General features: G+C 37.3%; 1 protein-coding gene across 7 annotated transcripts in view; it reads left to right on the top strand.

Annotated features, from left to right (window-relative positions):
• Window positions 1-13,830, top strand: part of COL12A1 (collagen type XII alpha 1 chain) — a 98,010-nt gene extending 84,180 nt beyond the window's left edge. For 5 of the 7 annotated variants that reach the window (XM_085576407.1, XM_085576405.1, XM_085576409.1 and 2 more), the window contains 8 exons: window positions 420-473; window positions 1,561-1,632; window positions 6,082-6,117; window positions 6,218-6,284; window positions 7,840-8,028; window positions 9,051-9,119; window positions 10,154-10,324; window positions 12,747-13,830. In XM_085576407.1, coding sequence (XP_085432533.1) covers window positions 420-473; window positions 1,561-1,632; window positions 6,082-6,117; window positions 6,218-6,284; window positions 7,840-8,028; window positions 9,051-9,119; window positions 10,154-10,324; window positions 12,747-12,928 — 840 coding nt within the window. In that variant the 3' untranslated portion in view covers window positions 12,929-13,830. Of the gene's footprint in view, window positions 1-419; window positions 474-1,560; window positions 1,633-6,081; window positions 6,118-6,217; window positions 6,285-7,839; window positions 8,029-9,050; window positions 9,120-10,153; window positions 10,325-10,732 lie in introns of all 7 variants that reach the window. The other 2 variants (XM_085576410.1, XM_085576411.1) reach the window with 2 other exon arrangements.
• Window positions 13,831-16,503: the final 2,673 nt, after the last annotated feature.

Here is a 16,503-nt window from a genome sequence, read left to right as displayed (position 1 = left end):
ACCATCAACATCAACTTGTGAATGCTATATTGGATTACTGAAATGGGATTTCTCAGCCTTCATTCTTGCAGGGGAAGTATCTGAGAGCGAGGGGGCTCTCCGGTTAAGTATAAACCTCTGATGGTCCAGTTAAACTGTGAAAGAGAGAACAGTGAAAAGAGAGATTTTGCTCCACTGGGATAGAATAATGATTCCTTTTTAAAAAAATATTAAAAAAAAATTATTTCCTTTTCAGTTACTCGAGAGCAGCTGAACATCTAAAGTGTGTGAAGCTCATTGTTCCATAGCCTTCTCCAGCATGATTTGTGATAGCTATTTTATAACTTGTACTGTGGATAGGTTTTAGAAGAAATGCTAGTAGTAATCAGGGGTATTGCAATTATATAATTTTCTGTAATCTTGCTTTTGTTTTTGAATAGGGTTTCACAGGAAAAGATGGTCCCACAGGTCCCAGAGGCCCACCAGGACCAGCGGTAAATATAATTTTGTCTTTGATATATTCTGAATTAAGAGACCTGAGCCAAGGGAGAGCCACATTGACATGTTCCAATTCTGAAATGGATCCTTTGCTCAATCTTCTAAATGGGTCTGAAAAACTCTTGGTAGAAGGTGAGCAGATAGCTGGGCAAAACATATATTCCCAAACACTCGTAACAATGATTTTGAAACTGATTTCTGCCAGGGTAAATAAGTGAAAAACTAGTTTATCCAGCTCTTTAGCCATGATCTTTAAGTGAATAGCTAGGTCTTCTGAAACCAATTGGCTTATTGCTTGTACACTGGTGAAAACAAACACTGTTAATACAAATTTTTCTTGACCAGGGTATTTGAGGATTAGTTTTTGCTTACAGAGCTGCTTCATTGTGTTTTGTGGCACCATGCTAGAAAAGAGGCTGGCTGTTAGAGAAAAGCCTATGTTGGATCAGACAGCCTGAGATAGGCAATTTTCTGCAGCCCCGTGTCACCAGGTCCAACCTATAGCAAGTTGGAAGGTGCATTTCCAGAAGGCAGATGAACACAGAACACATATTTGCATTACATATGTAGACAGCACTCTCTAAGGCAGGGTATTATCTGCGCTGGCCCCACACCCCCAGAATTGTCTTTCTTAAGTTCTTTTGTGAATGTGCAGATGAGCTTTTGTCCCGTAATCTGGTCTTTTAATATTTTGTATTTATCTACTATCACTACAATGGCTTATGGTCTTCTTTTTGTGGATTTTTATGTGGATCACAGATCTGCTAGGCAAACTTAGAAGGCCAAACTGTTTTGTTTGCTTTAGGAATCAGTCATTGAGAATGATACCAAAAACATATACACACTGATACAGTGTCAAAATGCCGTTAAACTGTGGTGTCACATAAAAGAACACATTTCCAAGAAAAAACAAACTATTTATTCCATAAAAAATTTTCAAGCCTGATATGTACCTAACAGAAAAAACAACGTGATAGGAACTTCTTTCAATATTGCTTAGTACTCAATACAGTAACACATTTCTTATTAGTGCTTAGGTAAATGTGCATTTCCACAAATCATTTTACATGCCTTCTGTTACAGGGTGCTCCCGGAGTTCCAGGAGTTGCTGGCCCAAGTGGAAAACCAGGGAAACCAGGAGATCGTGGGACACCAGTAAGATAATGATACACTTGGAGTATCAAATTTAAAATTACAGTCTGTTGATGAACATGAGACTTCTGCTGCTTTAAATAGTTGTCTTGCACTTATGATAGTGGTTAATACAGTGGAGCTGACCTAAACCCACAAGTCTTTTTTAAAAAATAATTTTATTTTTACAGTATGCCATTTTGCTGAGTTTAATAGTTGGGGCTGGAAATTGTGGTCTCTGGTTTCCACTAAGAAGATTGTAGGCTATTATATGCCAAGACATATATTCATTCCTACACTGCATAAGCATGGAAAACTAGGTCAGCAAAATGATTGTAAAGTCTTTACACTAGTGCATATGTGTGTAGTAAAAAAGTGATAAAGTGCTGAAGGTAGACAATCTTTGATAATATTACATAATCAGTTCTGTTTTGCAAATGTTTCATTATTTTTACAATGTTATTTCACTATTATTTAGGAGTGGTTTCTGTGGGTTCTATTCAAACATTTAAAGTGCTTCCTGAACAGGGAAAAAGATCAGGAGGTGCTGCCTCCCACCAACAGTTTCAGAGAAATTTAATTTGATTCATTCATAGGATCTCTGAGAAATTATCCTTGAGTCAGGAGTGGAGACAGCAAGTGAAATGAGAACTCATTCATTACTTGTGGATAACATATGGCAGTCATCTAGAATTTTCTATCCTGCCTCAGTGTAGTGGTATATAAAAAAGCTGGATAATTTGAAAGAATATGTAGTATGCTGGGAAACTTGATTGCCATGAAGTGGAAGCTCCCAGGAGCACCTGGAAGCTGGGTCATTTTCTCATGCACAAATTGAATTCAATCTGTGTCTGCCAGATTCTATTTCTCCTTGTAGTAGAGGACATGGAGTGTCTTAGGAAGGTCTTGACACTTTCCTGCCTTTAGACGTAAACGGCTAATGGGATATTTGTGCTTGGTAATATGTTGAATAGACATGGCTGGAACACAAAGTGCTGTGCTTTGTTCATGAGGGAGTCTTAAATTGTCAGGTGTATCTGATTTTTCCTTCACCTGCGACAATTGATAACTGACCCAGTTCAGAAGTAAAGATGTTCTGAAAGTAAATAATGTATTTAGAAGGAAATTTGGCTACAAGCCCAGTTTAAAAGGCTTTTGCAAAGCAAGACAATCAAATCTTGTCCAAGCACCATGTTTAAATTCTCCTGTACTCTAGTTCTTAAGAGTTCCTTTCAATTAGAAATAAATGTTTTCCCCTGCAGTCTTGTAATGGGACACTACGCATCATATTTACCATTTCTAATGTTTCTAGAACAGATCCCAGCAGGAATTCTGGCTTGTACCTTGGTACAGATGTTTTATCAGATTCCTGGTGGACAGAATTTCAAGGCCTTCCTTTGTTTGCAGTATTACAGCTGCCAAAGGTGCAGCCTGACAGCCAAATGCAACTTGCACTGTCAGGAATCATAATTCTGCCTGATGAGAAGGATAATGAGGCTTCACTTTGCCTCTGGTAAATACAATGAATAAATAATTTTTTACCAGATCCTGCCAGTTTTTCTTCTACCTGAACAATCTGTATTGCTAGTACTATTAAATGAAAGTGAAGAGCCCTGCAAACTGAGGGATATTGCATTCCAGGTAAAAGGTATACAGTTATCTGCAAATTATGAGCAGCCTTGGTGTTCTGAAGTTACTCCCAGTGAATGTGGTCAGCTGGAGCTCCTTCCTGATGTATTCAATACCACTAATGTGCTAAGCTGAGGCAAACCACACTGTAAACATTTCTCTACCTCACTGTGTACTTATACACTAGAACAACTAAATCCTAGAAGTGTTAACTGAATTTTCATGGAAATAGGAAATTTGGCTTTTTGGTCTGCTTACAAATAGCTCCAAGAGAAACTTAGGTGTTTTTTCCAGTGTAGCAGCAAAATGACTGAAAAAGGAACCATAAGAATACAAATGAGTTGGTAATTTATTGAGAACTGTATGCAGATTATCCTTGAGTAGACTAAAATATCTGTTAGAGAGTTAGAATTCCATAGTGGTTCATACACATATCATAAGGTAAAAACCATCAACAGTAAGAAAGACTCATTAAACTAGAAGAGGATATTGGTTCAAGAAGAAATGGATATGTTTTCTATGAATAAATATAGTGGTAAATAGAAGATGTTGGACTATTAGAGAGGAGACGTTCCAGTGCTTATTTTATAGACTGGAAATTGTAATGATGGGTAGGCAGACTAAGTTGTGTTAAGGTAGAGCTGTCCTGTTTATAAAACAGACTCTCTGACAACAGGGTCTGACTTAGTTGATTTAGACAGTTCCTGGGAAAAAATGCAAGGCATTTAAATTTAATAAGTAAGGTGCTATTAAACTGAAGTCTCCAGGATCAAATAAACTGAAAACCTTTTGAGGGTAGTCCAAATCTGTTGTGAGTTACATGCAGGTTTTGAGAATTTTGCATTCGCTGCTGTCATGTGTTCACAGCTTTTGCATCCATCTATGCAGATGTCCTAGATGAAGCCTCAAAAAGGCGCTGCTTTGGGAGCAATGAGCTGGTGGTTCTTGAGGAAAGCAAACATTCTTTTGGGAAAAACAATTGAGCACATTATCTTTAAAAGTAAAAATAGCAAAACTTCCTTTGTTTTGTTCTCCTTCAGAAGTAGAACTATGCTGCAGCCCCAGCCTTCATCCCACAGCTCAGAAAAATCCCACATGCAGCATAAACCAAGTTTTCCTTGCACTGACCCCAAGTGACTCCCTCGCTGCAGGATAGCAACAAAACAGAATGCCAGCAGCAGCTGCTGTTTCTCAAAATGCTGTCAAGCAGTAGGTTAAACTGCACTTTTTTGTCTATTAAAAGAAAATGAACTGAAATTTAAGAGGCATATAACCAAGTGGGAGGAAGATGCAAATAGTAACTCAGTAATTGCAATTGTAATATTTTTTTAAAAATTTATTTCTAAAATATCCAGGTGCAAAATGCACTTTATTGTTAACACGGCCAGTCTGCCTCTAATCTTCAAATTTTAAAGTTAGTTCCAAATAGGCTGTAGACTTCCAGCCAGAAGGCTGAATCAGTGTGTATTTGCAAGGTCACAAATTGAGTAACGAGGCTAATTTTATTTCAATGAATTTTAAAACTGACTGACATAGCATTAGCATTTTCCTAGCTGAGGGACCTTGTTGCCTTGTCTTGCCTTGCTTTGCCTCCCCTCTCTGCCTCCCTCCTTACCTAGTGAATAAACAAAAGGCATACTGTATGATTTGCTTCTGGTAGAAGGTCATAGTATGAAAGCCATAGAAAGAATGAGAATAAAACAAGTATGTATTATGAACACGTACACAGCAGATAATTTCAAAGGAAAACACTTGCAGGAAATAGAAAAATTGGCAAGCTTCAAACAGAAAGAAAAGCATGAATAGTTTCTTTACCACTTTCCTCTTCCAGATTTTCATGTAATAGACTAGTGCAATTAAAACCCTACAGTTCTGTTCAATGAATATTTCAGGTACATGTAATAGTTTATGAATGAGATATTAATGTTTGCTTATTTGGGAATCAAATTAAGGTTTGTTTAGAGTTTCAATACGTCATCTTTTACCACAATGTTAATTACTGAAGAATGACAGACAGAAGTGTCATATTTTCCTGATGGTTTTAGTTGTTACTATTTTTTATGGTATGGCATTTGCAAGTCCATAGTCTGTTTCAGCATATGGCTGTAATAAACTAAAACTAAAAGACAAACATTTCCCCATGGACTTCACAGAATAAGAAAAGTATAGATGAAAAGCAAAGGACAGAAGAGAAAAGGATATTCATCAGCTTCATGGGTATATTTTATACATATTAGCAGCTGCCTCATTGGTGGCATAATTTATTCCAATGGCACATTTATGGTGTCACCATTCTAAATCTTTCATTTACATCTGTACAATTAATTTTGCAAGAACGATCTGTTATTCATGATGCAAATGTACCGTATGACAACTACTTAACTCGATGATGGATGAACTGTCTCATATTTTCTGTGGCATGTCATGGGGTAGGTGTGTGCAACTCTGCAGCAGAGAAGCTCAGAGACCACACTAAGCTCACACCCTGACATACCCCAAGGGCATTTGTCTGCCCAAACCCTCGACAGAAGTCTGTGAAACAGTGTCACCACATTTGAGAGGTGTCTGCTGTGACCTCAGTGGAATGATTTGCTGTTTCATGTTGTTGAAATTAATTGCGGGTACTGCAGGAATGTTATGAGAAACAGCTGCAGCCCACACTTGGCCTTTGCTTTGTTAATGGTGATAAATACATTCCTTAAAGAAATACTACACTGTAAAAAGCAGCAACACTCAGGATGTGTGTGTTACTATATAGAGAGCCACACAAAGCAGCAGATGACCAATTGTTGGGGTGAAATAACATAATCCTTCAGTTGCTTAATTTTTACTTATTCATTTTAGGGTGCACCTGGAATGAAGGGAGAAAAAGGCGACAGAGTAAGTCTGCTTAAAAGTCCTCATAATTTTAAAATTAAACACCATGTCTTTAAAAGTACAAAGTACTAATGAAACACTTGTTTTGCATTTGATTATTTAGGGTGATATTGCTTCTCAAAACATGATGCGAGCAGTTGCAAGACAAGTTTGTGAACAACTGATAAATGGTAAACAGTGTTGCTTGCTTTGTATCCTATACAAGTAATTAACTACTTTCTTAAAAAGATAAAACAATGGTTTAAATTTGAAGTGACAGATATTGGCCACAGAGCACAGCAAGAGCTTGATAATCTGATAGCTGTCCAATGCAAATGATTTGGTGGAAAAAATGTAGCAGCAAATTTTTGCCAGATCCAGAGGCTAACTTGATAATCACAGAATAATAAACTGAATTGGAATTAATCTGTGATCTTTGGAAATACATATGCAATTTTAACATTCTGGTGAGGTTTCCTTTGTAATTTTGTTCCAAAATTACTTCATCTTTTAAATAAAATCGGTATATATTTTCTCATTAAACATGTTTTAACTTCAAGAGAAGGGAATCAGTGAGAAAACGATGCTTACTGCAGGTACTTTGACAGCAGGGAAAGACAGATGAGTGGTGGAGTAAACACTGTGTACAGAATAAGTGATGCTATGCAAGTAGAAAAAATATTTATTTGGAAAAGGACTTAGAATTCAATTTCAGTCCTCTACTGCCACATAGTGCAGCGCTGCAGCCCATGAAGTTGCTCTCTACAGAGGCGTTCTTTCTGATCTTGAAGCAGTGCTTTTGCTATCAGTAGACCTGCCAAAAAAGACAGAGGTAAACTGGTTTTCAATATTATATTAATTACAAGGTTGAGTGTTGACTGAGGAAAGCAGATATACCTTTTGGATCTTTAAGAGTGCCTGTGTACAGGAGGAGGACAGTATGTCCTTTGAAATGTCTGTGATGGTTGCTAATAAAAACATTTCTATTCACCATCACGGAAGAAGTAAAGTACATTTGTGAATATGAATGAATAAGGATATGCTTATAAATAAGGATATCATGTCCAAGATCTAACATTTCTTAGAGCGTACCTGCCTCATTTTTTTTGTGTTCAGCTGATGTTATGCTAGGACAGTAGGACAGACGCATTATACTAATCACATGTGTCTCTCCATTAAGGCTTCCTTCCTCCATAGCCTCAAAATGGTGTTTCTTTTGTTCACAAATCCTTTTTTTTGGAAATGAAATTTGCCCATATGCAGAAGGTGTATAGGTGCAAGCCTGCACATCCTACAGGCTTAAGAAAATGACTTCATAGACTGTGCTGCTAACTCTACACATGAATAATTTATATTGCCTGTAGTAGCTGCAGAAGTCTGAAAGTACATAGAAATATGATCCTAGTTTTAGAAGTGGAGCAAATCCTTTCTGTTTCTCAGAGTAAAAACAACCCCTAAATAGAACTCCAAGAGCAAGAATATTGTAAAAAATTGCCTCTTTTTTGATTTGAATAGTTCTATGATAATTGTTTTAATGTCATTGGCTTCCAGAAGTTCCCTTACTTTTTTTCCCTGATCCCCTCCCTCCTCCATTTATGTTCAGTTTTCTTATCGGATATTCATCTTAAGTCTTTCTAATTAATCTGTACTCATTTATTGAATAGAAACAAGAATGGGGTTTAATTTGTTCCTTCCCATTCTCATAAAAGATTTTCACTCATTTCACATTTTATTTTTCTTTTGAAGGTCAAATGAGCCGATTCAATCAAATGCTGAATCAAATCCCGAATGATTATTATTCAAACCGAAACCAGCCAGGGCCACCAGGTCCACCTGGTCCCCCAGGAGCTGCTGGGACAAGAGGAGAGCCTGGACCTGGAGGAAGACCAGGATTTCCAGGACCTCCTGGGGTTCAAGGACCACCTGGTGAAAGAGGTGAATAAATTCCAAGGCAGCTGTACTGGGGACATAGTGCAGAGGTTGCCAGAGGAGCAGTCTTCTCCTTTTACCATGTTGGACTAGGAAGCCCTGCTAGGCCAGTTGGATTGCCCAAGGGACACTGATGTACTGATGGACAAGATTAACTCGATCAGTGTTTTCCTGATTCTCTCTTGCTCAGGTTTCATGAAATACAATTTGGTATAGCATTTTGGCTGCTGTCTGAGACTTCCACATAATATCCCAGGAAAGCAAATGTTCTCAGATCTGTTCTGGCACTATACAGCTGCATCTTGAAAGGCTGTTTGGAGTAAGACAACTCTTTGCAAAGTAGAACAGTGGTTAAGAGAAAAAACTAGTCATTAACAAGTATAAATGTAGGACTTTAAAGAATTAGATCAACACCCTTAGCTCCTTACAATATTCTGAGGGAAGGAAGAAGATGAACTGAATGTAAACATATGGGTAAACCTATTTTACATCTATCTTGGATCACTGCAATCACATGGGGTGTCCGTAGTGTACTCTTTTGTGGCCTTTGCTTATTTCCACTACTCTACTATAGCACAGACTCGGTGTTATGTTTTCTAGGATGTATTTTATGCACTCTTTTAAAAAAGCTAGGAATAAATTAAGTTATTCAGAAGAACTTCTTAAACTTTTTTGATTATAACTGCTCCTAAGAGAGTGCAGAAGTATACAAGACTGAAAATACCATTCTGATTTTAGTTTAAAATTAAAATCTGTGGTGCTTCAGTATCTCAAAACTTTTCTATGTTTGAGAGAGTTTATTCATGTTAAGTTACATCTACATCCTATTTTATTCTTCAGTTACTATATTTATATCCAAATTATTTTCCCAAATTCACATTTGAACATATGTAGAACATAAATTTCAATCACTCTTGTTGTATTAAATAATGGGAAATAAATATTAATGTCAGTGAGAGAATGTGAAGAAATATATGTTGATGTGGTTTTCTTTCTTTGATTTTAATTGCCTTTGTATTATTCTGTAGGAATCCCTGGAGAGAAAGGTGAAAGAGGGACTGGATCCCAAGGACCACGAGGTTTGCCAGGACCACCTGGTAAATATTTTTTGCTTAATCAGATTACATCAAAGTAGGAGAAAAGCAAATATTTCTTCATAGAGAACCAGAGTTGAAATGGTGAATGAAATCCTTTGCCCACTTCATGTTTTTGACATATATTAGAGTTTACTCTAATAAATTTGTGGGATATCACCACAAAAATAGCAATTTAGAAAGATTTTTGGACATGGCTAATAGGTGTTTATCTTTTAATTTAGTCATCTGGCATGCTTGTTAATGTGAAAATGTGTTTCATGAAAATACATTGTCCAAATATTTGACAGCTATTTTTCATAAGTCTTATCAGATGATTCTTTTGTAGTATGTAGGTTTTTTTTTTTTTTTACTTGCTGGACTACAAAATACTCCTGAATGCAGAGTTACCAGATAATAGAGACAGGTTATTTGATTATTAATTTTGATTTTTGTGTTATGAAATTTTGTTTACACCTTAGCATGAATCAGCTGCATCACTTGTTTCTGCTTGTAGTTTATTAGGCTAAAATGGCTTTTCATTACAGGAACCATAATATGCTTGCAGCAAATTGTAGCCCCAGTTATTTGAAGCTTTACTTTTCTGCTAACCATAATAAGATTGGTTCCAAAACCAACATTACCTCATCTATCCTGGGGCTACTGGGCAGTATAATTGATGTACTCCTATATTTTAATAGAAATCCAGTTTCCTTGTTTAATCTAGTAGTTTCCCTTGAGATCATCATATCTTACACAAAGGGGAAATTAACAAGAGAATACATTGACATTTCTTACTTGGCTCAAACCTTACTAAATTAGTTTCTAAGAATAAATACTTAAATAAGCCACACACAGGGAAGCAACTCATGATGAGTCACATTTCTAGATTTCTTTTGTATTTCCTTTGTTGACCCCCATACAGCAAAGAGTGCGAGTGCTTTCTCACCAAAGACAGCCTGGGCTGTGTAGTCTAGACAGAAGTATTATTAATTGTTTTATTGTTTATTATGTCTCTTAAAGAAAACAACCTCCCAACCTCTCAATTCTAAAATTAGGTCCACAAGGAGAATCTAGAACTGGTCCACCAGGCTCCACAGGATCACGAGGACCACCAGGGCCACCAGGCCGTCCTGGCAATGCGGGTATTCGGGGTCCCCCAGGGCCACCAGGATATTGTGATTCATCCCAGTGTGCTAGCATCCCTTACAATGGCCAAGGATTCCCAGGTAGGTTATGAACAACTTAACCTTGCCCTAAATAGCCTTCACAGATGTGGCTGTTGATATTGAACTGCTTTACAAGAGACAGTCCTGCTAATCTGAACATAGTGAGTCAGGAGGAGATGGGTGCAGTGAGCAGGTCTGCCTCATTGTAATGTGCAAGTATATGAGCAGCCATTAGAATTTGGTGTAGGATTACTTGATGCTATGCATGGTTTGTTTTAAATAGGAAGTAGTGAGTAAATATTTTAGCCTTGGGGTTTTTTTTGCTTTTGTTTCTGTTTTTTTTTTTTTTTTTTTTTTTTTTTAATGTAGATGGTTACTAGCTGGTAGTGTTGCTCATAGGATTTAAGTGACGAATTTCTTCTCTTCTTTTTTCCCCCCTCTATCACCACCCCTTCCAATCGTCTTCAGAACAAGGTTGAATTCTCCATGTTTCTCTTGAAAAATAAAAGGAATGCTGTGGTTGGCAGTTTCCATGTGTCTCTTTTTGAGCCATGTCAGGATTATTTATACAAAATTGATTACTGAAATAAAATTTTTCCATAAAGGAAATCTGTTTGGTAATAACAGTGCAGACAACTGAAAAACTCCACTGTCCTACAATATCTACCCAGTTAAACGCCATGGAGTCTCTGATTAGCCCTGAGTCATATAAGCCTTCCACTTTGTGACATTGCTCAAAGCAGTAGGCTGCTTCTGGAACCAAAATGAAGGGTCACAGTGACCACCAATTTTTGACTGGAAAGATTCTAATATATTTTAACATGGGGATCCTGCAGGACCACAGTATTGTTAACAAATTAATATGTATGCCTTGCCAGATTAGTGTATGTGATACTACTATTGGATATGGTTTGCTGTTAGTGTAATTGTGCATGTATCCATGAAAAGCAAAAGAAAAGAAAATATATATATATATGTACACACTTGCAGACTCAGTGATACTGGTTAAAGAGCCAGGTGGTTGTGCAGATCTCACAAAAAAATTCTTATTTAAATGAAAAATAAAGAAAATTGAGTGTGTGATTCAGCAGTGTTTTTTCTAGCAAGCAGCTATGTATACATATATAAATATATGCCAAAGACTTAATTGTTATGTATTTAGTTGGATGAAAGTATGTTTTTGCACATCAGATGGACTTTTTAAAAGACTAACATCATCTTTGACCTGTTTCAGGTTTCGGCTAACACATTTTCTAAGTCGCCAGTGCTGCTTACAGTTTGAATACATGAAAATCCTGTTTCTGAGATGTTTGCGCACGTGCTTATTAGAAAATGAGTCCGTATGGATATTTCACCACGGATATGGTTCTTGAACCATGTTGACCTCATAGAACGGGGAGATACTTTTACTAACACAACTCATGAATGAGATAAAGGACAGTGACGTCAATTCATTAAGCCTATTGCATTTCAATAATAAAATAGACAGTCTTTCTTTTTAAAAAAAGACCTAGACCACCAAAAAAACCTCAATGGCAAAGGAGGCTTGTAAAACTACTAACCAGCAAAGGTAATGCCATTAGAAGAGAGACAGATTTAACCTGGAAAATGAGAAATAACTTATGTAAATAGTAAACTAATTGTGGCTTGTAGATGATTTGTATGGGACTGTATCCACTAAAATCTGTTAACAACTCTATGTGATACTTTTGCATAAAAGCCTGCTGCTGCTTGCTGTATGCCAGAATAACATCTTTGACAACTTATGAAACCTACCTGTCTGTTGCTTGTTACCAACATGTCTGAATTGGGGCATATACCTTTTTTAATGTGTAATCTTGTTGGATCTGTAACTGCAGTTATAAATACCAAAGTTTTATAATAATTTTTCTTCTGTTTTGCTGTAGTTTTTGGTGTTCCTGAAGCACCAGCTGTAACTCGGTTTGTTACGAGGAACAGCACGACAAAATGACATGTACTGTATATTGCCGCTGGTGATAGTTATGTCTATACTTACTTTCCCATTCTCAGAGAAAATTAGCATATGGCAAACCCATCTCTTCATTTTACCTGCTCCATGTCTTCTTTTAATTATGCAGTTTAAAATAAAGCCCAATGCTTAGATTTACTGAAGTAGCTGTAAAATAGTAATTTTATTTGATTTTCTTGGTTTTGTTTGGTTTTTTTAGTAGTTTTACCATGATTTGTCCCTTGCATAATTTATGACTCTTTCTGCACTGCTTTGTTTATTATAAATACAAAGTCTTTAAAGATGACTTTCAGACCTTTTATTATTTTACTGCCAAAAAAGCATTCATGAGCAAACCTGAGAAATACCCCCAGTGAAATAATTATTTATATATTTATTATATGAAAATAAGGTTGAACTAACATTATGTAGACAGACTAACTTTCATTGCATATGTGGATTCAAAGACATGTGGTAACTATTATGTTCAATCGGACAACTATTTTCAACCAGAACCATACGTGCCTGAAAGTGGACCCTATCAGCCTGAAGGTGAACCCTTTATAGTACCTATGGAGTCAGAAAGGAGAGAGGACGAATATGAGGACTATGGAGTTGAAATGCATTCACCAGAATACCCTGAGCACATGCGCTGGAAAAGATCACTGTCAAGAAATGCAAAAACAAAACCGTAAAAGATCTGTGTGTCGGTTTTCTTTGGTTTGCTGTTTTTTTTTGTTTGTTTGTTTGTTTGTTTGTTTTGCTGTGCTTGCATTTGCAGATACACACAGGGAGAGTGCATCATTCTGTTCTGGTCTTTTCAAATCAGACGCACCCCTGTTTTGTATCTCGCTTATGTGGGGATAGCAATGTGTGTACCCAAACACTTCATGTTGCTCTGGAAATGCTTGTAAAATACTGTTGCTTATAGTGGTTGCATACAGATTAAGGTGTGCATTCAGTTATTCCAGTGCTGCCTTTTCATTAAAATAATGTAACAACAAATTCATTAAAAAAAAAGAAAACCAAAACAGAAATAACCACAGTGCTGTTGCAAATTTTCTATGGACTGTCCGCTTTAGCTCTACATTTTTCTTCTTTTTCAAATGCATGTTTTCAGTTCAGTCAGATCACAGGTCTGCAATATCTAGTTAAAGAGAACCAAAAATTTCCCTCTCCTTCCAGTATCATTGTAATTTTCTTCTATTCTGAGTTACAATCTGCAGAGCATATACTGCTCTTATACATCTCCTCTAAACACCACAAACATTAAGTAGCTGAAATCATTGTATCAGCTGGGTACAGTTTAATAATGACTGAAATCTCCTTGTTTGTAGACACAGTTACATTTATTCTAAATTGCAGTCAATCCTGCAGAGATGGAATTGCATGTTTATGTTGTATATTTAGTATGGATTTTTTTTTTTTCAGAATACAATGTTTCTTAGTTACCAAAAGCAGTTGGAAATTGTTTGCAAGACTATGGATATAGAATTGCTGCTTTTATATTTTAACTGCAAATTGTGAATTTCACTGCCTTATATTATTTATTTCTGAAATGAAAGAGGCATTTTTCAATAAAACTACTGAAAATGTATGTGTCTATTCATTTTTTGAAAGGCATTGTGGGACTGATGTATTTGTATTGTATTAGTGTTACTTGCTCAACAATCTGGAAATGCCAGATATCAAAAGTCAATTAGAATGGGAATAGTCTAATAGGTATTTGGGCTGTGGTGGCTAGAGGCAGTGGGGTTGAAAGCAGGAGATGCCTCCTCTGTCTGAGGTGTGAATAACTTTTAAGAAATTCAGTCTGCAAGGTTTTTGATGAGGAAAATGAGATTGACTGTGAGGATTAAGTGCTGTCTTTTGGGGGATTTCTGGTGGATGGCTGCTGCAGGGAGAGACTCTCCACTTGAAGAACTACTTGAACTGCAGAGAGTGCCTGAAGCTACACAGCCTCTCATTGCTGGTGTGCTGCGGCAGCACTGACGTTAGCAAAAAGCTTGAGGAAGCAGGGTGTGGTGTCTGCCAAGCTCCTTCCTGCAGGGACTGTAGGAGAGCTGACTCCTCCCTGCTTGGGTGCTCATCTGTGTTCACAGATTTTGATCTGACCGCAGTAGTGGCCATGATGGAGCTTTACCTGCAGAGGATGATAAGAGTGATTTGGGAGAGAGCAACAGTGGGCCAGGAGAGTTACTTGCTAACTGAGGAGGAAAGAGTGGACTGTGGTGATGCTTCTTTTCCATGGTATCTCCACTGTCTTCCTGATAAGTAGGAATGGCTTTTGCCATAGGAGCTGGCGCAAAGCCTTTTGACATAACTAGGAAAGCCGGAGCTGTGTTTCTTAAGATCATGCAAGACGTCTGTCACAGAAGTGAAGGTAGATGTGCTGGCTGGCTTCCTGATCACTGAATCTTACCCTGCACTGGAAGCTGCATGGTAAATTAGTGTCCACAAATGGAAATTACTCCATAGACTGCCTGACTTGTTATCAGTGAAATGAAATAAAAACAAATGGCATTTCAAAGAGTGATCCAGATTGCATCCACATGTCTTTTAGACTAATTCTGGGTTGAACTGGGTTGAGGAAGGAGAATCAAAGCTATTAATTCTTTATGTTTTTTTCTAAGTGTTCAGCAGTTTCATGTACAATAAAGGTATACGTCAGGCAGTAAAAGCAAAAGATACTGGTAGAAATTTGGAGAATTTAAAAGGTTTATATGAATTGTATCTAACAATAATGTCATCTTGCACTGATCTTGCATCTGTCTGTTTCTGGCATTGTCTCTGACAAATTTAAATAGATACCCATGTATTCATTTAAAAGATTCCTTTCTGTCCTTTAAACAGAAAATTTTACCTTTTTTAAAGCATATATTTTAATTTTTTTTTTTTATTTCTTCACAAAATACACCAAATGCCTGCCAAGGATGCCTTGTATTTTTTTGTGTTTTTATCAGTATCAATCCTAACAGAGATGCCACTATTTGACTATCTGGTGGCCTGAAATATTTAAACATTCAATGAAACCTGAGCCTATTGGTAATCAATATATTTTTAATGGCAAAATTCTGCTCATAGGTCTGTAGGGTAGATGTAAGGTCTAGGTTGTGTGCTCCCTACAGAATTGCAATGTATGAGTTGTGACCATCTGTGTACTTGAGATAAGTGCTGATAAGTGTTTATGTTTCATTTAAAATCTCTGTAATCCCCAAAACTGGTTAACACATCTTTCACCTGTTTGAAATGTGTCAGATTTCTGACTTCATTTTGAAGCAAAAAGAACTTTGACTGGGCCATCCAGAATATAAAGAAAATACTTTAGGTGTTTGGGCAGCTTATAAACGAGTGTTTACTGTTTGAGGCCAACAAAGAAGAAAACTTATTTCCAGGAATTCTCAGGGGAAGGCTCTAAGGAGGTGGTAGAGGCTACTGATGGCACTTCTGGGAAAGCTGTTGCAAAGGCAAGCCAAAGAAATCCTGCAAAAATACAGATTCAGTGCAAATACAAACAAATTTCAGTTTCTGAATATTTCATATACAACTGAGCAGTTTACATAGTCTGGCAGGGAAAGCACAATTTTAATTGCATAGACATTTCCTTTCATTTTGGAAAAAGCTGTGGATTCAAACAAGCAGGTGGGAAAGGGCTGATGCTTGCTGACAATCAGTATGGAGCCCTTGATAGGATGAGGGAGTTGGGCGTGTTCAGCCTCGAGAAAAGGCAACCTCACCAAAATCTGTGAGTGCCTGAAGGGAGGGTGTCAAGTGGATGTTTCCAGGCTCTGCTCAGTGGTGCCAAGCAACAGGACAAAAGGCAGTGGGCAAAAACTCTTGTACAGGAAGTTCCATCTGAGTATGAGGAAGAACTTCTTTACTTGTGAATGACTGAGCACTGGAACAGATTTCCCCAGAGAGGGTGTGGAGTCTCCCTCACTGGACATATTCAAGAAACATCTGTATACAATTCTGTTCCATATGCTCCAGGATGACCCTGTTTGAGCAGGGAGGTTAGACCACATCACCCACTGTGATCCCTTTGAAACTTGACAATTCTGTGACTCTGTGATTTTGTTATTCCGTGTTTGCAGAGAGGAGCTTAATGAAGACAGCCTTTGTTCCACAAGCCCCCTGCTCAGAGAGCAAGTGCTTTGCATTTCTGATAGCATGGATAGCCAAACTGAAAAAATACCCAATGTTACTGATTTATGGAGGCTAAGTATTGTGGTAATGCATCTCTGCTAAAATCTCTGTGCAATAGTGGGCA

Source organism: Lonchura striata, chromosome 3, assembly GCF_050655825.1.
Source record: "Lonchura striata isolate lonStrDom1 chromosome 3, ASM5065582v1, whole genome shotgun sequence".
NCBI lineage: Eukaryota > Metazoa > Chordata > Aves > Passeriformes > Estrildidae > Lonchura > Lonchura striata.
The sequence above is the reverse complement of the archived record's forward strand: the minus strand, read 5'-3'. Positions and strand labels throughout refer to the sequence as shown.